The sequence below is a fragment of the Gossypium hirsutum genome, chromosome A07 (genome assembly GCF_007990345.1).
Source record: "Gossypium hirsutum isolate 1008001.06 chromosome A07, Gossypium_hirsutum_v2.1, whole genome shotgun sequence".
Lineage (NCBI taxonomy): Eukaryota > Viridiplantae > Streptophyta > Magnoliopsida > Malvales > Malvaceae > Gossypium > Gossypium hirsutum.
In genome coordinates this window covers 97,505,094-97,524,793 of record NC_053430.1, presented here as the reverse complement: position 1 = coordinate 97,524,793, position 19,700 = coordinate 97,505,094, and the positions used below count along the sequence as shown (strand labels likewise).

General features: G+C 33.4%; 3 protein-coding genes across 5 annotated transcripts; 2 read left to right on the top strand and 1 right to left on the bottom strand.

The window, feature by feature from the left end:
* Positions 1-4,584: 4,584 nt before the first annotated feature.
* Positions 4,585-9,699, top strand: LOC107938774 (denticleless protein homolog). Its single transcript, XM_016872011.2, has 16 exons — positions 4,585-4,808; positions 4,892-5,004; positions 5,235-5,343; positions 5,467-5,531; positions 6,225-6,263; positions 6,469-6,565; positions 6,638-6,734; positions 6,857-6,920; positions 6,986-7,062; positions 7,168-7,249; positions 7,652-7,716; positions 7,834-7,918; positions 8,198-8,266; positions 8,346-8,413; positions 8,511-8,559; positions 9,089-9,699. Exons 1-16 carry the CDS (start codon positions 4,742-4,744, stop codon positions 9,473-9,475), a joined length of 1,533 nt encoding a protein of 510 aa, XP_016727500.2. The 5' UTR covers positions 4,585-4,741; the 3' UTR covers positions 9,476-9,699.
* A 1,515-nt stretch (positions 9,700-11,214) lies between these two features.
* On the top strand, positions 11,215-12,023 carry LOC107938770 (oleosin 18.2 kDa-like). The gene has a single exon (XM_016872008.2). It carries the CDS (start codon positions 11,304-11,306, stop codon positions 11,808-11,810), a length of 507 nt encoding a protein of 168 aa, XP_016727497.2. The 5' UTR covers positions 11,215-11,303; the 3' UTR covers positions 11,811-12,023.
* A 331-nt stretch (positions 12,024-12,354) lies between these two features.
* LOC107938781 (zinc finger CCCH domain-containing protein 41) lies at positions 12,355-19,361 on the bottom strand. 3 transcript variants are annotated; one of them, XM_016872019.2, is made up of 5 exons: positions 19,075-19,361; positions 16,928-17,731; positions 14,615-15,790; positions 13,966-14,280; positions 12,355-12,981 (listed from the first exon to the last, which is right to left on the bottom strand). In XM_016872019.2, the coding sequence occupies exons 2-5, from the start codon at positions 17,669-17,671 to the stop codon at positions 12,601-12,603; spliced, it is 2,616 nt and encodes an 871-aa protein (XP_016727508.2). In that variant the 5' UTR covers positions 17,672-17,731; positions 19,075-19,361; the 3' UTR covers positions 12,355-12,600. The 3 variants fall into 3 exon arrangements, with proteins under 3 accessions (XP_016727508.2, XP_040972773.1, XP_040972774.1); XM_041116839.1 differs by having other exon boundaries at positions 16,928-18,355; positions 19,075-19,341; XM_041116840.1 differs by having other exon boundaries at positions 16,928-17,782; positions 19,075-19,341.
* Between the last annotated feature and the right edge of the window lie 339 nt (positions 19,362-19,700).

The following is a 19,700-nucleotide window of genomic DNA, read 5'->3' as shown; positions in this document are numbered from 1 at the left end:
TCTGTGGTTAATGATCGCTGAAATGATTTTTCTGCTGCGCTACGAGGCGTACTGGTGATCCAACAGTTATGAGGGTATAAACCAATCTCAATTTAACCCAAGTGGGATTTAGCCCACCGGAGTGTTGAGGAACTTCACGAGTTTTCCCAACAGAAGGAAAGTCAGTAAGTCCTGTGAGACTATGATAAGATAAGGAATCCACATTGAACTAAACAAATTCAGAATGATCGCTAAAGGGGGAACATACCCAATGACCTTGAAGAATGTAGGCCTAAAGGACTCCTTTATAATATCATAATGGAAAGAAAATTCCACAATAGGGATAAATAGAAGAAACAAAACACAAGGAAATGATAGAGTCAGCGGAGATGGCGAGACATCCGAGGAACTGCCAAGACTGATCAAAGGTTGACAGGGTTTGCCCAAAAGGAAATCATTTGATGATTTATTCATTAATGGATAGGATTGAGAATAAATTAGACTTGCTACATAAGGTTTAAGAGAAATTATCGCACAAGCAGGGAGTTACTACATTTAGTATATTTTCTTTTTTACCCCTGCGAGTCGAGGTCTAAGTATAAGTAATTCAATTTAGAAACTCATTAAGTTCTCTTGCTAAACTGTGTTGAAACAATGAGCTCTGTTAATAAAGTGTAATGCATATAGGAAGAGGGTACCTTTAAAGACTTCGTTATGGAGTCGAATATTTATTTTAAATACTTAGTTTCCTTAGAGTTCAGAGGTCAAACAATAAACTTTATTTAAAAGTTTGATTTAAATGTAATGAGTTCCAATCTTGTACACAAACCTGGTTCAGTTGTGACACTCCATACTCGAATTTGACGAATGGATCAGATAAGGGTGTTACAGTAATGGCGAACACTCATAAAAAATCATTTAAAAATATTCTAGTGATGGTCTTGTAAGGCAGTAAAAATGCAGGAAGGTTGTCAGTATAGATAAAGCAAAACCATTAATAATTTTTTTGCCAACCTTAAAGCCTTCACCATTCAATTGCATGGAGTGCTCCCTTTGATTAGACAAGTTGTTATGACATTTATTGTAGAGGAACTCAATTCATAATAACATCCCATAGGGCGTCATCCCCCTCCTCATCAACTCCTTCACAAACAATGACTTAGGAGGCTCTTTTCCACTTAAATGGTTTAAATATGTCAAAGGTCCATGTACTTTTTTAAAATTTAAAATTTAATTTCTATACTTTAATTTTGAGACATTGAGCCCCTGAATTTTTTACTTTTGGTTTAAAAAACTTTCTCCCTCAATCTAATTTAACCGTTAAAGTATAGAGACTGAATTTTAAATTTCAAATGAATATAGAGACCTTTGGCATATTTAAACCTATTTTGGATATAATTCTCATCGTATTTGTCCTGAAATTTAATACTTAAATTAATGGCTAAAGGCTTAAAGTGTTTGTGTGTTGGCGTGGGGTGAGACATAAACATGATATTAACACACTCCGTATTTGTTCAAGCTTGGCCTGACTCAAAACACGAGTCTAAATTTTTTCCCAAGCCTGCCATTTTTGTAAATAGTTAACCTAAACCCATTTTAGCCTTAGCTCCACTCAAATTTTTCTTTGGAAATTTTTAAAAATATATTTATATTATTTTGATTTAATATGTAATAATATTATATTTTTTATTTATTAAAATTTATATAGCCATCTTAACTTTTTTTTAATGTTTATATTATAGTAGTAGGGGCAAAAGAGGAAATTCTTTTAGGGGCGAAATTAAATTGTAATTTTTACGATAGAAAAAATGCAATTTCGCCATTTTAGTAGTCTATATCTCTATAAATTTTAAATTATTAAACTAATTTTTTATTGTTTTAGGGGGCAAAGTGTAATTTTACCGTTACTAAAAATTTTAAAGGGCCTAAATTATTTTTTTTTTAATTTTAGGGGGGTCGAGGCCCCTGCCAACCCCCTAGTTTCGCCCATGTATGGTAGTGTTATGTATTAATATATATTTAATTTTTGTGTTATAATTTACATAGTGTATAAAAATGAATATAGCATAAAACATTACAAACTAAAAAAATAGGCCAGGTCGGGTTGAAACTCGAATTCAAGGTCCGAGTCCAACCCATATTGTAACACCCCTCATCTGATCCGATTGTCGGGTTTGAGTTATAGGATGCTACATTTTTTGTCAGAACAAACACCATCAATTATACAGTAAATATTACTCAAACATGCAATTAAGTACTAAACACGTTTACATTATGTCACACAATCAAATCCGAGCCTTAATCGAGCTTACAGAAACTCTTTGGTTAACCCGAGCTCGAAATAGGATCAAATCATAAAATTTTAAAACGTCAAGATCAACATCGTGATGCCGCCAAAATAGTATGCCATGTTGTGATCTCTGGCCACTCGACGTTGTGATGTGACTCATTGTCAGTCGACATTGCGACGATAAAGATTGCTCGTCAGGATGATGACTCTAATTTAATAAATGTAATTCATTTAGCACCTATTTGAAGCTTTAAACCAAACCTTCAAATAACCATTCAATTTGATCACTCAAAAACATGCAAAATACACACCATTTCCTACCAAAAAAAATGCCATTTACCAATTCCAAAACAATGTCAATTCAACATGAGTTCAACAATTACAATTAATCTATTTCATACATTTCAAACTTTCACACCAAGGCCATCATTCTAGTCACCACAAAACAAGTTCAATTCTTTGTCATATGCCTTTTCTATGATTATTAGCTAATACATCACCAAGTACGAGATGGATATATATTCATTTCTATGTATGGACTAGGTTACCAAAACATTTCTAATTACCAAAGTCATCAAAACATTTTATACTTTAAGGTATATACCAAAACACTTCTTTACATTTAAGTATGTATGTGTTAGGACACCTATATACACGCCACAACTTAAGGTTTAAAACAATCAAACATTTACCAATTCAACAATAGGATAGTGTGACCTTCAACGTTGATTCGGCTTGACACGTTTCGCAAGTTAGCAAACAAGGAAAAGGGATGCAACATAGTAAGTATATTGAATGCGTAACAAGTTTATAGACATTAAACAACAACTTAACTCAATTTACAATTTAATACAACAAACTATGCAAATTAGTATTTTTAATTTTGAGACATTAAGCCCTTGTAATTTTTACTTTTGATTTAAAAAGATTGCTCCATCCATTTAATTTAGTCGTTAAAGTATAGAGACTAATTTTAAATTTCAAATGAATATAGAGTAGACTGTTCATTAATTGGGCTACCCACCTGGGCCCGAAATTTAGGAGGATTTTGGCAAAAATATCAAACCTGAAAAATGGGTTTAAGGAAAAAATTAGGCTAGTTTAAAATATAGGTCGGGCTCGGGCTTGAACATTCAAGGCCTAAGCCTGACTCGTTTTAAGTCTATAATACTTTATATTATGTAATTTAGAACACATTAAAAAAATAAATCTATACTAAATATATAATACTACTATAATGTAAACATTAAAATATGTTAAGATGACTAAATAAAAAAATCAACAAATAAAATATATAAAATTATTAAATATTAAAACAATATAATATAAATATTTTTTTAAAAATAAAAAATAATATGGGAGGGCCTAAAACGGGCTTAGGTTAGCCTTTTGGAAATATGAGTGAGTTTGGGCAAAATTTTAGGCCCAGATTTTAGGTTGGGCCAGACTTAAGCAAACATAAAGAATATTAGTATAATGTTTAAGCCTAGCTTGAACCCGACCCATGAGCACCTCTAATTTAAAAACTTTTGGCATATTTAAACCTTTTTTGAGTATAATTCTCATCATATTAGTCTTGAAATTTGATACTTAAATTAACGGCTAAAGGTTTAAGGTATTCATGGGCTGGAGCAGGTTGGGACATAAACATGATATCAACACACTTTGTATTTGTTCAAGCCTAACTTGACTCAAAACATGGGTCTAAAATTTTTTCCAAGCCTGCTATGTTTGTAAATGGTTAACTCAAGCCTATTTTAGATCCGCTATATTTTTCTTCGAAATATTTTAAAAATATATTTATATTGTTTTAATTTGATATTTAATAATATTATATTTTTTATTTATTAAGATTTATATATAGTCATCTTAATATTTTTTAATAGTTTATATTATAGTAATATTATATATTAATATAGATTTAATTTTTGTATTATAGTTTACATAATGTATAAAAATTAATATAATATAAAACATTACAAACTTAAAAAATGGGTTAGACCGAGCTCGAGCATGAACTCAAAGTCCAAGTCCGAACCATATTTTTAAACGGGTCCAATTATTTTACCTAAACTTGAAAACCTAATAATTTTACCTAAACTCTATTGAAATTTGAGTGAGTAGTCTGACCTATGAATAAGTGTAGATTTAGTTGGTACAATAACAAATTAAGGACTTAATTAAAAGAAATTTGAAATTTAAAAACCAAATTAAAAAAATTAATAATAGTTTAGTCACTTTTGATACAATTAACTTTATTGTTCAGTAAAGATGCCCCCGCCGGTAAATACTAGGAAAGAAATTTGAGTTTTCCCGCGTCATCTCAAAACAGCCAAACACTCATCGCGCCAAATCAAAGGAAATCTATAAACATTCCCCTCCATTTCATTTCATTTTATTCTTTATTATTATTTTTTAATTTTAAACTTTTAATATTTTCGATTTTCAAATCTCTCTCTCTGAGAAATCCAAATGGATTCCTCCAAATTAAAATCTTGTTTCCATGGCATCAGTTCCAGAGAACTCAGTAGCTTTCGAGGTAACTCACATTCTCCGTCTCTCGCTCTGTTACTTGCCTTTTTTTTGTTATCTAATATATTTTTTCTTTCTTTTTTTTTTCAGTTAGAAAACGACCATTTATTGATGAATTAGCTTCGGATTTTACTGAAATCGGCGCTGTCGCCATTGAACACGATGCTGACCCGACTCCTCCGTTGGCCATCTCTTTTTGCAAGGTGCTGGTTTTTTTTTTAAATAATCAATCATATAAATATATTATAAATAAGTTTCTTATTCTACAACAACGTTGGTATAATTTTTTAGTTTTACTAGTTGGATTAGTATTTCATTATGTTTCAAGTCTGACTGGCTTTTGAATCTGACTTGGTATCTGCATTCATTTTTGTGTGTGCCTTCGTTTTATGGATTGCATTAAAAATTTCATTTGTGAAATCTTAAATTACAGGCGAGTAAAAATTCTCATATTTTTGCTGTATCTGATGAGGCTGGATATGTAAGCTTGTTTGATTCTCGTAGGAAGCTTTCTTCCGCTGCATCTCACCAGAAAAATGCAGGTTCATTTGTTTAATTTTGTATTTTCTTTCAGAATGACAATTTCAGTTTTTCAATTTTATTAACAGTGATATGTATATGTGTCTGTCTGGCTGTATGTATTTAATCTAAAAAATTTTGTGCAGAAAAAGCAAGAATCAGTGATTGGGTTGCTCATGAAAATGCCATATTTGATGTATGCTGGATAAAGGTAATCCCACGATTTTCTGCATTTGACTTTTAGAAGATTACGCGAATAAATCGCGGTGCTAATGTGACGCTCTAGTTGTTTTTTAGTGGTTTTGGCTCCCTTTGCTTTTGATATTCACGGTCTAATCGACCATGATAGTATTTATTACTTTTGTAAACACAATGCGAGTGAAAATATATTCACTTTGGCACTAGTGTGGAATTGTACCCTTTGACAGAAGTGCTCATCCTTTTGATGCTTTTTGAGCTTGTGATGAGGACTTAGATTCGTGTGGATGGTTGAAAAGAGTGCATTGGTTGGGGAAACATTATTTAATAATTGTGCATACCGACTTCTTGAACACAATAGAAACGAATTAAGAACATTTGTTATCAACTTAAAATTTATCTAGGTCAGTTTTTTTGGTTTACCTTAAACAATATGAAGAGGTCATTGCTAAAGAAATGATTGCATGAAATTGTTATATATCACGTCATTTTATATCTCTTTTCATTCAAATTATGCCATAGATTTTAAACCAATTATTTCTTATTTGATGAATTATGTGTCATGATTTGAAGAAAAAAGATAAAGCTAACGTGATTTAATTGTTTAATACAATTCTTTATCATCATTGCCCTGCAAACTATTCTAGTCAATGGTTCTATGCTCCATGCCTCTTTTTCCCTTAACGCCGGTGAATATTTCTTGCAGGAAGATAGTCACATTTTAACAGCTTCAGGAGATCAAACTGTAAGTAGCCATGCATAAAAAGACTGTTTAAGGCTTTGTTTAGTTGATTCTTTTACATTGTGCTACGTGTCCCTTATTTTGAGTTATTTATTTATTTATAAAATTGGCTTCACTTTTTCTTTCAAAAGTGCATCTTTAGTATTTCAGTTCAATGAGAGAAACGACGGATGTAAATGAATTGCCTTTTCTTTTGGACATTTTGCAGATAAAAGTATGGGATGCTCTGGAAAAGAAATGCATTGGAGTCTTGATGTTGCACACAGGAAGTGTAAAATGCTTGAGTTCTCATCCAACAAATTCTGGTAAGGTTTTCTTAAAACCTTTTTTCTTTTGGTGCAGAAAGATATGATCTTTAAGCATTAATTTTCCAACAGATCTTGTTGTTTCTGGTTCGAGAGATGGGTCCTTTGCTATTTGGGATCTAAGATGCAAGATTAACTCCCGAAGTAGATATGATGGGGTTTGCCTTACGTAAGTTATCGCTATGCATGCACACACATACATATATATCTCAATATGTCGGCCTTTTGTATTTTTAATATTTGGTAATAAGCTGTCACTTCATGGATTACTGTTATTGTCACTACATTCAGAGCAACTTCCATGGTCAAAGGAGCTCATGCTTCATCTCAAGCAAGGCGGGGTAGGCATGGCAAGGTTTGTTCACTGCTGAGGTTTATTCAGAATTTCATAAACAATTCTTAATACCTTAATCTTGTCAGGCTGCTGCTGCAAGCATTACATCACTTGTTTATCTCAAGGACGAAGTTTCCATTGCTACAGCTGGAGCAGCAGGCAGGTAAATTAGAAGCACCTCTGAGGTCCCTAAGGTTTAAGTTTTGAGTACTTAAGCATAAATTCATGTGTACTTAATATCCTTTCCTTCCAACCCTGGTTATTTCAGCGTTGTGAAGTTCTGGGATACCAGAAATCTGAAATCTCATGTCACTCGGGCATGTTCCAAGCCAGAGTCTTCATCTAAAAAGGTTGCCTTTCTCTCCTTCGGAATATGTTGAAATGATTATTTTAGCATGAGATTATGAGAAATTAAAAGCCATTCATTCATAGTTGAGTAATCTGTCCAATCCGATAATCTGCTGCAAAATGGTCCAGATGCATGCATGAGGGTTGACATTGATCCGAAAATCTAGAGCTTTAATTAGAGTTACATATATCATGCATGTCTCATGGCGTTTTTTTTTACTATGCTAATGTTGCTCTAGTTCTTTATTTTAACCGCAATATCCAAACTTAAACCATTGTTCAATATGAATACAAGCACATGATCCTAAATATATGAAAAAATTGGTGTTAGATATATATATCATGTGACACATACACTCAAATCTAATTAACATGGCTTCTTTTAATTCTGTCCTTGATTTCAGGGTATATCTAGCTTGTCTCAGGATTCGAAAGGAGTGTTCCTCACAGCATCATGCATGGACAATAGGTACTGATCGACGAGATTAACTATAGAGTCAAAATTTCTGTTTTGGTGGTTTGTACACTAACAAAAAAAAGTCATTAATTACTGCTATATATCTCATTTTGTTTTTCCTTTTACTAGAGTATACTTGTATAATGTACTTCAGCTTGATAAGGGACCTATGCAAACTTTCTCTGGATGCCAAATAGAGTCTTTTTATGTGAAGGTATATTCTGTTTCATTTTATGTCCTCTTCATCCTTTAAATGTTATTAATAAGCCCAAGCTATTTGCTCGGACTCTCATTTTTCTTCAAGTATTTGCATCCGAACATATTTTAGGTACAAGGGTATGATCTTTCAAATTGAGGGAAAAAATTGAACATATTAGTTGCATATTTGCCTCCAAAACTTACATTCAAGTTCAAGTAACATAGAGCTTATGCACACCATTAATTTTGTTATATTGATAATCTCTCCTAACTTTGAATTTATATGCAATTGTAGGCAGCAATCAGTCCAGATGCAGATCACATACTAAGTGGTTCCAGTAATGGAAATGCTCATATATGGAAGGTTGGTTATATTCTTAAAAACAAACTTTTCTTGTTCTATGTTGATACATGAACATGATTTAGTTAGCAATGGAAACCAGGTAAACAAGCCTCAAGCGGAGCCTATCATCTTGAAAAATCATCACGGCGAAGTCACTGCAGTAGATTGGTAAATTTCCTTTCACTGCAACCGTAGTTTCTATTATGTTTCCCATTCGCTGTTTGCTAGGTTTTAAACGTTAATATATATTTTTTGTACTTTGCAGGTGCCCATCTGAGATAGGAAAGATAGCAACTGCTGCAGATGATTTCACGGTATGTGTCGGAATTAAGCTTTGTTATTTAGATTTGAGTGTGAGTGTCTATAAATGTATTTAATGTCTAACATAACAGTTGAGCAGGGTATTCAATGTTACTAGAATTTGAGGGGTATCAATCTATAGTGTACATCTCTTCACATGAATTTAAAGTGTAAGAGTATTACGGAGTTAGATTGCATTGTATTTTTTATTAAAAAAAATAGATTAAATGAAAAATATTTTTTTTATTAAAAATTTTATTTATTTTTACTGTTAAAAATTAGTTCATATATATTAGCATGAGGTATATGTAACATGCTCTATATAATTATTTAATTAATTTTTAAAAGTAAAAATAGATAGAATTTTTAATAAAAAGTACTTGTTTGTTATTGAATTTACAGCATAGGAAATGCAATCTGACTAGCAATCTTTATCGAATTTAAAGGATTTTTTATATGAAATGAGTCAAATTAAAGTAGTGTTTCCCATTGCAACCAGTTGGAATTATTGAATCATTCTTCAAATCTGAATTTATATGTCAGGTAAGGATATGGAACATTGAAAACAAGTATTGCTCCACCTCAAGATCACCATCTAGCATCCGAAGAAGAGTAAATGCGATTCCAAGCACAGAAAGTAGAAAAGTTTTGATGGATGATAATGAAGAAAGCGGCAGCTCAGATTCACCAAATGAACCATTACACCAAATCCAAGTGAGCTCACCATCACACCCAATAACCACTACGTTTTTGCTTAGTACACCAGAAGGGCATAAGAAAAAGTTATTAGCATCAATTTCAGACACCAATGAACCAAGCAGCTTTGAACAAACACCTGAACCTGCAATGAAAAGCCCATCTTCAGTTTTAAACCCACCTTCTTCCTTGAAAAGAAAAACCATTAAAGATTACTTTGTAGCAGCTCCATGAAACTTTGGCGGTAAATTTCTCATTGAGGAAAAAGGCTTCGTATAAAAAATAGTAGTGTTGAGTAAAGTTCTTCAAACTCCTTTCACTTTAAACACCAATAACTTGGTTATGGGTATAGATTCTGGTTTTGTAAATTGGTTAGCGAATTTAAACCTAGCTACGATTGTCTACGCCCTATGCCGGGGAATTTTACTTAATTAAACTAAAGATAATTTTTTATATAAATTATTTAATTTTTTAATTATATAAATTGGATATGAAAATTTTTTAATATTAATTTTATTATAAGTTTTAAAAAATTTAGACTCATTTATTAATATTGTAAGAATTTTTTTGTTGATGTAATATTTTGAAAAAAATAAAATAAATTTTGTATTCAAATAATTAAAAAATAATATTGTAATATATTTAAATTTAATAAAGAATTTAGTGATGTTAATTTTTAAAAGTTTACATAATTATTTTAATTTGAGTAAAATATTTAGATTAATTAATGGTATTATAAAAATTGAGGTATTAAATTATGTTAAAATTTAAGTGAGATATAGGAATCAAATTGAAATTTAACTATTCATATTGTTTAAAAAGTAGAGGGATTGGAATTAATATTTACCCATAATATTCTCATGTAAAAGGTAAAAGGTAAAAGATGGACAGGTGTTCATTGTGGGCCGTCCTTAGTTGTATAGATTAAGAACACATTTTTTATAAGGTTAAATTTTGCTATTTAGTAAGAGTAAAAAATTTAATTTTTGTATTTTAATTTGATTAATTTTAATTTTTTATATTTTTTTAATTTTAAAATTCTAGTCTTGATCTAAATAAAAATAGTTAAATTCATTTGGTTAAGTTAAATTACTTGTCTTATAATATATGTATAGTTGTAAATTTGATTTATATATTTCAATTGGATCATTTTAAGTTTTTATACTTTTAAATTTTGAAATTTTGATCTTAGTGCAAATGACAATTAATCTGTTAATTAAATTTTTGGTGAGTAATATATGAAATAACAAATTGACATAACATTACACATATGATAATGTGTTTGTTGCATCAAATTTTAAAAATAACATGATTGAACTTAATAAATTTAACAGTTATTGTTCAATAAAATTAAAATTTTATAATTTAAAATGTACATAAATTATAAATAACCAAACTGTATAGTATATGGACTGAATCTATAATTTTCATAAACTACAATACTAATACCAAAAAAATTAACCTTGTTTATAATTTGGAAAGGACAACAGTGAGTATTATTAAGATTATTATTCATTATTTCTAATGAAGGAATTAAGTGTTAATTGGTGCAAGAGATTAAGAAGACCTGGAAAGGACAACATAGAAATGACTTTTAGCAAAGACATCATAAGGGGGCATATGGCCACTTCAAAGTTCAAACCCATATGTCCCAACACAAAAACCACAACGCAACAATTTTGCACAACCATGTCAATTCCAGCAATGTTTTCCCCAGATTTACTTTCCATATTTTTAATTTTAGAAATTCAATTTTTATTTTTTAAAAATTGATAAAAAATACAAGAAATTATTTCACATTTTAAAACTTTCTTTAAATCTTGTCTGTTAAGATTCTTTTTTAATTTTTATTGCTAAGGAATCACAATGAAACTTGTTCCCCATGCAAAGCCTCGACTCACCATGTCATCCCCTACGTGTCTTCCCATTAAACCTCTTTATTCCTTTATAAAACCCTCCCCTTTTTCCCCTATTCTCTCCATCTCTTTCTTTTACTGTCAACTGTCAAAGTTTCTCTCTCTCTCGCTCTCTCTATTGTTGAAGTTCATAAGCTTTTGTATCAATGGCTGAAGTCCGTGACCGCAACCTGCCGCACCAAGTTCAAGTTCACCCACAGTACCGTTTCGACAATACAACCGGAGGCGGTTACGGTGCAAAGAACTATCACAGTGGACCATCAACAAGCCAAGTTCTAGCCGTCCTTACACTTCTCCCCATTGGTGGTACACTGCTTGCATTAGCCGGGTTAACACTGGCCGGCACCGTCATTGGGCTGATGCTAGCCACACCGCTGTTCATCATCTTCAGCCCAGTTCTTGTCCCAGCTGCCATTGCCATTGCCATGGCAGTGACGGGGTTCTTGTCGTCCGGGGCGTTTGGGTTAACAGGGTTGTCGTCGTTGAGTTACGTGCTTAACCGGCTGAGGTATGCAACAGGGACGGAGCAGCTAGATTTAGACCATGCAAAGAGACGAGTACAGGACATGACAGAGTATGTGGGGCAAAAGACAAAGGAAGTTGGGCAGAAGATTGAGAACAAGGCACATGAAGGTCAAGTTGGAAGGACTTGAAGATGATAACAAGGCTTTTGGGAATAAAAAAGAATGTAGGTTTTTTTTTTTTTTTTGGGGGGGGGGTGTGGGGTTGTATTATGTTGTTAGTGTGCATGTGTTGTTAAGTGAATGATGTGGGTTTTGCTCCAATTCCATGTATGTTTCCTTTTTATCTCTTAATCACGCTTGTTTTTTTACTCTAAATAAAATATACTCTACTTTTTAAGGAAATCAGTTTCCGAGATGCAACATTTGAGCATGGCTAATATATTGAAAGGAAAAAAGAACCTAAATTTCATTTAAATTATTTTTAAAAAATATTATTATTATTTTAAATTCTATATTCTGTATCCAATCTGTAAAATATTTTTATTTCGAATATAGAATTTTAATCTTACCGTTATCTTAAAACAGTAAGAAGATTATAGGAAAGTTATATATATTTCTCGATTTTAATGAATAAAAATGTAAAAAAAGAAAAGAGATGAAATTAGACAACCATAAGCAGTAACAAAACCAAAATAAAAATTAACCATTGAATTATAAGGAGAATCAAAGAGAGTAAAAAAGGAAGTTACCAAATATTCATGGAAAAGGAGAATGTTAGTCCCCTAAAATTAAACAGATTTGCCACCCCTAATCATCCTTGTGGTGGCAACAACTAATATATGAGTATCATAAGCAAACATTATACTGTAAAAAAGAAACAAATGGAATTTTAACTTTCACAAAATTTTGAACTTCAATAGGTTTTTTTAACATTTTACCTCAACTATACAAATCCCCAAAACAGCCTCAAAATGAGCCCTTAAGCCTTTTCAGCCACTCTTTCATGCTTAGACATTTGGGATGGATTATGCTTTGGATCTTCCGGTACTAAACATTCCATATGCTCGCAATTACCCGAAGTACTGCAGCATGCTGTTAACTTTTCATTGGTCTCCACATTGGTTTCCTTTCTACTATGTTGGTCATTGCTAGATGTTTGCCATGAAAACTGTAAATTATGTGTCTTCCAGCATTTACCATCTGCATACGCCTTCTCTGCGGAGCGGTGTGTGCTGTAAGTTATAAGAACCGAGCAATTATGCGATGCCTCTGATCCCGTATTATCATCTTTTTCCACATCTTGCAGCTCCACAGAGACGAGATCGCCGTATTGTGAGAAGTGTCGCTTCAAAACATCAACCTAATTGACACACAGATTTCAGCAACCTCTCATTGACTACAAAGAAAAATATTAAATACCGAGTTTATGGCATTGGGTATGGTTTTATTTATAGATGGAGCTACACATTTTTTAGGTAAATTTGGGGGCCAAGAACATGAGCCATCAAAATGAAACCATGTTCTAAATCAAGATGTTCTGGTTCAGAAAACGAAGCAAAACAATTTAGTTCAGTTAAATATAATGTAAAGACTAAAGAGCATATAAATACTATGTTGCTCCTGCTATGTTTGCTCCGACCATTCTTTTTCGTAAAGTACCCGTATCCCATACACGTTAGATAGTTTAAATATGCTATTAGTTCCTGTACAAAATTTGAGATTTAGTTCTCTACTTTAAAAATTAAAAATTCAATCCTATTTTTTTAATTTAAAAATTCTAGTTCAATCATTATCGTTGTTTGCAATTTCTGTCAAAAATTTTCAACTGTCAATTATATGCAACATCGAACATGCCAAGTTGACAAATCTTGACAGAAATACTAATAATGTTAATGATTGAACTGAGATTTTTAAATCAGAAAAGAGAGGGGACTTAATTTTTAACTGACTAATAGCATTTTTTAACCTTTTAGATATGCATATGGCCATGCGACTCCACCCTTGACGTAAAAAGAAAAACTTAGAGAATACACCAAAATCAAATACATCCTCGCATCAGACTCGTACTCAAGTCTTAGCAACACAGCACAAGTATATTTTATTAAACTCTCTTTGTGCGAGTAAGAAAATATCACATGCTATGTTATGCCTTTCACCTTTGGAATAATTCATCATTACAAATAAATAGAGTACTAGACATACCAAGAAAGTCTTATAGTGAAATGCGCTTCTTTTTATTTTTATCATTTTCAAAATGGAATAAAAGAGTAATTCTGGTAAAATCTATCATCATAAATGACCGAGCAAATATGTTTCTTAGAGGAAAGGCGAGAAAGATACTCACATCTGCAAAACCCGCAGGCAATGGCGGAATAACTCGAAAAGCAGTAGGTCGGTTGTCCAATTTGTATTTATTTATCATGATTGGATGCCCTACCACCGCTGATGGATGAGACTGATGCTTTGAGCTTGTAGATTCCTGCAATGCAAGATTCTCCGTTGATTTGTTTTTATCTGTCATTACAGTGCACGGTGTTGCTACAAAAGCAGCTGGTTCGGAGGAACTTGAAGTTGAAGCTTTTGCAGTGTCAGTCACAATTTCCACCTTCTGCCTCTTAGCAGCTTGCTCAGTATGTGGGTCGCCCTTGGCACCACTAGACTGCATAAGGTTGAAACACACGTTAAATCAACTTAAAATTATAAGTAATTATCCCATATCTATATTTATAACCTTGATGTTCTGTTTTGCTATCTCTCAACTTGTGACAGCATGGAATGTAATATGTAGTTGAACTATTGGAAAATAACGAGGATACATGTGCGGAAAACTGGAAATGCTGCATGCCCACTGACGTTTTTGAAATCACTTGGATATAGAATTCTGGTTCATTAAAAAAAGTACCATACTATGGAACATGCAACCTCTAAACCTGATTACTATACACGACAGTTTTCTGGAAGTAAAAGTTAAAAGTAGAGAAAATTCTCAGTACCTGTTTCTGAAGTTTGTCCAACTGGCGCCGGAAGTCATTCCGCTTCTGCTCCAGCATTTCCTGCTTCTTGCGGAGCTCCTCCTTCATCTGCTCCAGAGTCTCTAACTTTTTCTGCAATGGAGGTGAAGCCTTGGGACCATTCAAATTGACAGGCTTAGGGGAATTCAGAGATGGCGGCACCTCAGCATCATGGACAACATTGCTTTTCTGAGCAGTTGGTTGAAGATTATCCTTTCCTCTTGTAGCAACAAGTTGTACTTGAAAAGCAGGAGCTGTTAGACCATGTGGATTTACTGCTATGCTGCTGCCACTTTTTACGGCATCATCAGGTATGCTATCTCGATTAGCCCACCAGAGCTTAATAAAGCGGTTTCCCATTACAGCATCAGGTGACTTCAAAGCAGCTTCTGCCTCTTCCCTCCTTGAAAACTGGACAAAGGCACGTTCGCTATTTGATGGAATATAAATGTCAATAATCTGTCCGAACTTACGAAAATGAGAAAAAAGAGCTTCTCTTTTGTTGCTTTTTTGGGGAATTCCATTGACAAACAGTGTACGAAGTGCCTTCTGAGTTGGTTTTCTGCTATTATGTCTACTATCAGTCTGTGACTTGAGTGACAAATCCATAACTTTGGTGCCATCACCCTCAGTACTGATTGGCTTTACCTGACAGGAAGTGCCTTGTGAGCTGGGAAATTCTTTTTGTTCTCCCTTGGTTTCATTCTCAAGATAGTCCGACCGTGTGAGATCAGTTTCCTGTTTTGTATCTATTCTATTTCTTGAGCTAGCAATTCTACCCCAAACAGACGAATTTGTGCCCTGTGACCCAGTGCTTCTAACTGGAAACTCATTATTGTGCAAGGGTTCCATTTCATGAACCTTGGGTGAATGTAGAACTGAGAGAGCTGCCATTGCTTCTGAGCCATTGTTATTCCACAAAGGCTGATCAGGATCATATAAATCAGCCTCACTAGCACTGGTAAAAACAGTATATGTGCCATTTGAACCTATGGCATCGCCAGTCATTCCAGGTTTGCTACTTTTTCTATAAATACCATCACTGTTCATTAAAGAGGCTGAAGAAGGAACACCTGAAGGCAGTGGTCCAGGTACAGCAGGGGTTGACAATAGCTGTGCACTTGAAACCGTTACAGGAAGGTTAAACTGTGACAAGCTCTGCAAATCAGAAAAGAACTGTTAACTTTAATACATGAGGAATGCCAGGTGTTTCAGGGTGATAATAAAGAATCAAAGTCGAAGAAGGAACTCTCCTATGAAGGCGATTTGGATTTCAGAAGCATGCACATTATGGAAGAGATCCTCATTTAGAAGACAGTATAAATTGGAAAAGAAGCAACTCCACCAGTCAATATAGGCCATGAAGCAAATATTGATTATGTTAAATAAGTTTAATTGCAGAGATCTCTAATTCATGTAGTATATTTTTGGTCAATGATTAAAGCAGAAAAAATTTTATAGGAACAAATTTCTTGTTTGTGTAACCCCATTATACTATCCAGGGGGCTTCCCTTCAAGAAGATACTTAAAAATCAATAGCAGTTGAAGCTAATCTACCAGAAGGAGCCAAAGCAGGAAATCTGTCTGGTATTCATGCTTTCGTTGGCTAGGAGGTTGTTAAAAAATAAATAGGATCAACATAAGTGGAAGGAAACATCAAATGAATATATTAGAAAGTAACATGAGAATAATTTGTAGTAATATAGCATATTTACACTCTAAATATAGCAGCAAAACCTAGGTAACTGAACTTAAAGCAACAAGAAAAAAAGCCTAGCTTTCGGTGGTAGTGCAGCATTGAGATGAAGGTACATTGCAACAAGCTTTTGAAAGGTGTTAAAAAGGAAATATTAACAGCCGAAAAACCTTTTTAGCACATTGTCCATCCTATACTTTTTGTTGGTAGCCAGATAAGACAATCCAGATGAACATAGGAACCTATTGCATCTGGAGGTGTTCATGGGCTCGGACAGGCCTAGGCTTGATTCTAAAATTTTTTCCAGGCCCAGGCCTGAGCCTGGCCTGCCCAAATGGCCTGTTTCGCTATAAAAATATATTAATATTAATATTAATATTAATTTTTTATATAATATAATTTTTTTAATATATTTTATTTATTGAACAGGAAATAGGCACAGGCCAGATGGCCCAAGGTTGAAAAAAATAAAACCAAGCCCGGCCTGAAGCAGGCTAGGTCAACTGGTGAACACCTCTATTGCATCACAGTATGATGTTCAAGGACAACTGTATAAGGCACATGTCAGGATTAAGTTGGACATCAGCAAAAATGCATACCTGAACATCTTCAACAACAATGCGATTGACACCGTGCTCCATTGGGCACATGTCTCCTCTTAGACAAAATCCACGCTCGTCAAAGTCTCTACAACGCTGTCGAGGAATGCCCATATTCAATGAAGAATTCATCGGAGGCCTGAGCGGACCTTGTAAGCCAATGGGATGGAGAGTATCCAGGCCGCCATTTGGTATTCCAGGCATAAGTCCAAAGGCAGTCCATGATGAGCTTTGTGCATTTGAAACATTTGGTAATCCCCTTCCTGCAAAGAGACTTGGAGCAACAGATCCTGGCTGAACCATCTGAGAAGCAATGTCAACTGAACTAAACCTAGGATCACATTGTTTCCAAGAAGAGTTATCCCTTCCTCTTGCCCTACCAGGACCATAATCTCCGCTAAATGTTTGGTTCGACCTAAATACAGGGCGTCTTTTGCCAAACTTGGATGCCAAGTCTTTGTCAAGTGGCAAACCGTTGTAATTTTTCCAGGTTTCACCTGCTCGAGATTCATTTTCTCTGATAGGATGCCCATTTTCAAAAGGTTTATTGTGCTTTTTGTATGGCCTTGTAAAAACTGGATCCACAGAATCTGTCTCTAATGATTGAGAACGTGTATCACGCCGACGATGCTTGTGGTTGCGGTCATCATCCTCCTCATCACTGACTTCCTTATCCTCAGGATCACTAACATAAGCAGGAGGAGAAAGACCACCAAGCTTAGGTGATGAAGCTTTCAGCTCCATTGGATCCTTTCAGAATAAATAACAAACAATTGTTCCTTACCGCATGCAGAGTTTCAATCTCTATCAAAATGGCAGCAGTCAAACAACATGAGAAGCCATTTGAAGGAAGATCTAAGATTAACGGAAAGAGTTTAAGGTATATAATAACAACATAAAACAGTACTTGACAGAGCAATAAATAGACCTTTTACATAAATTCTTATGCGCTCACTACAGCAACCTCATGTCCAAATGGAAGTTCACATAACCAATGGTCCCAAAACTATAAACAAATCTCCGGCCGCATGCCTAATAAGCTAGCATATATACAACTTGCTTGCATTTCTAATGCCTCAGAATGAGGTTTCTGATATTGCAATAAATCCATGTTCTACCCCACGAGTCAATTAAGGCATATAAAGTTAAATGCAAACAAACTAAATTTCCCTAGTTTTATGACAGAAACCATCCATATCCCACATTAGAAGTCATTTCAAATTGAAATCCATCTATCAATGCTATGGAACACAAACCAACCAGATCCACAGCTTTGCCACTATAATTTGACTTTGGGTAGTTAGAATAACTGACGTCTAACCATACTCTTCGGTCTCCATCAAAAAGCATTTTGTCACGAACTCAGGAGATCAACCTTTGAGTTTAACTTTTCTACAAAATATGACCAGCATAAACTCCAAAGAGGACCTTACACTCAAAAAAACAAGCCAATCAATTGCCTACAGCTAACACTAACATAAATACCAAAGAACATACAGATTAACCTAAATGCATCTAAGAAAACCATTATTTCAACATCGATGAGGTTTTCATGATCCATGAACTCATAGCAAGCTGATATTACAGCAAAAACTACTGCATAACGTCTATGGAACTTGTTTTTTCGCACATTTCAAAGTTATCATATTAATACATACCAAATCAAGCATGTCCAGGCATCAATAAAAAATAGTTTAAACCAAATAATAAACCACCTATCAAGCTCGAGCAAGGTAAATCTAAACCCTAAGACATGTCAGTCAGCTTAAACTCAAATATCATTCTGCAACATATCCATAACTCATTTCTTTACTCCTTGAGCATGTCATAAATTGTGATTTCTCATTTTCAAACCTAAAAAAAACCAAGCTCAATAACAACCTCCAAACTGCTTAAAACCATTTATTCCACTTAAACTACAATAAAGCTAAAATCGACGAAAATCTAGACACAAGTTTAAACAAGAATCAAGAACAATAACCTAATCCCAAAAATTTCTCAAAGATAATAATAATTAAGCTCCTAAACCTATATTTTCACAGTTTAAATCCAAGAAATTGGAATAATTAACCAAAAAAAATCAATAATCCCTGTTTCGCCAAAAAAAGAAACAAACTATATATGTAGTTAACAAAAAAAGAACTTACAGAATATTCTAGACGAATAAAAGGAGGAATGTCTTCAGAGCTATCATTTGAATCCGGCCCGACCTTGAAATCGTGAAGAAGGTACTTTATGAGGCGACGGAGGGGTATTTCGGGAAAAATAGAAAAGAATACGTCGGCCGGAGAGAGGGTCAGGATCGTAATAAAGCGGGGTAATTAGAGAATTTTAGAGGGTTTGAAGAAGCAGTGATAATTTTTTTCTAATTAAAAAAAGACAAATATAAATACATGGAAATGAGATTTTTGAGAGACGAGGAAAGAGACGAAAAAGGCTGAAAAAAATTTGGGGTAAATATAAAATTTATACATAAAAATTGGTTTAATCTCTACAATTTGATGTATAAATTTTAATTTAATGCAATTATATATATAAAATTTAAATTGTGATTCATATATATATGAAATTTTAATTTTAATCGATTATAATAGACATTTAAAAAAATAAATATATACATTTATTTTTATATCGGATTAATATAATTATTTGTGTATATAATATATCAACATAAAATGATATTAATTTATAATATTACTAGTGATTTGTGAAAATTGAATCAAATCAAAATTTTATATATAAAAGTACACAAAATTAAAGTTCATATATTACA

Coding starts and splice junctions, on each gene's coding strand:
- LOC107938770 (XM_016872008.2), top strand. CDS start 11,304: ATGGCTGAAGTCCGTGACCGCAACCTGCCGCACCAAGTTCAAGTTCAC.
- LOC107938781 (XM_016872019.2), bottom strand. CDS start 17,671: ATGGAGCTGAAAGCTTCATCACCTAAGCTTGGTGGTCTTTCTCCTCCT. Junction 14,281..14,614: donor TGGACAAACTTCAGAAACAG/GTACTGAGAATT, acceptor AACCTTATGCAG/TCTAGTGGTGCCAAGGGCGA. Junction 12,982..13,965: donor TGCCTGCGGGTTTTGCAGAT/GTGAGTATCTTT, acceptor TGTGTCAATTAG/GTTGATGTTTTGAAGCGACA.
- LOC107938774 (XM_016872011.2), top strand. CDS start 4,742: ATGGATTCCTCCAAATTAAAATCTTGTTTCCATGGCATCAGTTCCAGA. Junction 7,919..8,197: donor TAGAGTCTTTTTATGTGAAG/GTATATTCTGTT, acceptor ATGCAATTGTAG/GCAGCAATCAGTCCAGATGC. Junction 8,267..8,345: donor GAAATGCTCATATATGGAAG/GTTGGTTATATT, acceptor AATGGAAACCAG/GTAAACAAGCCTCAAGCGGA.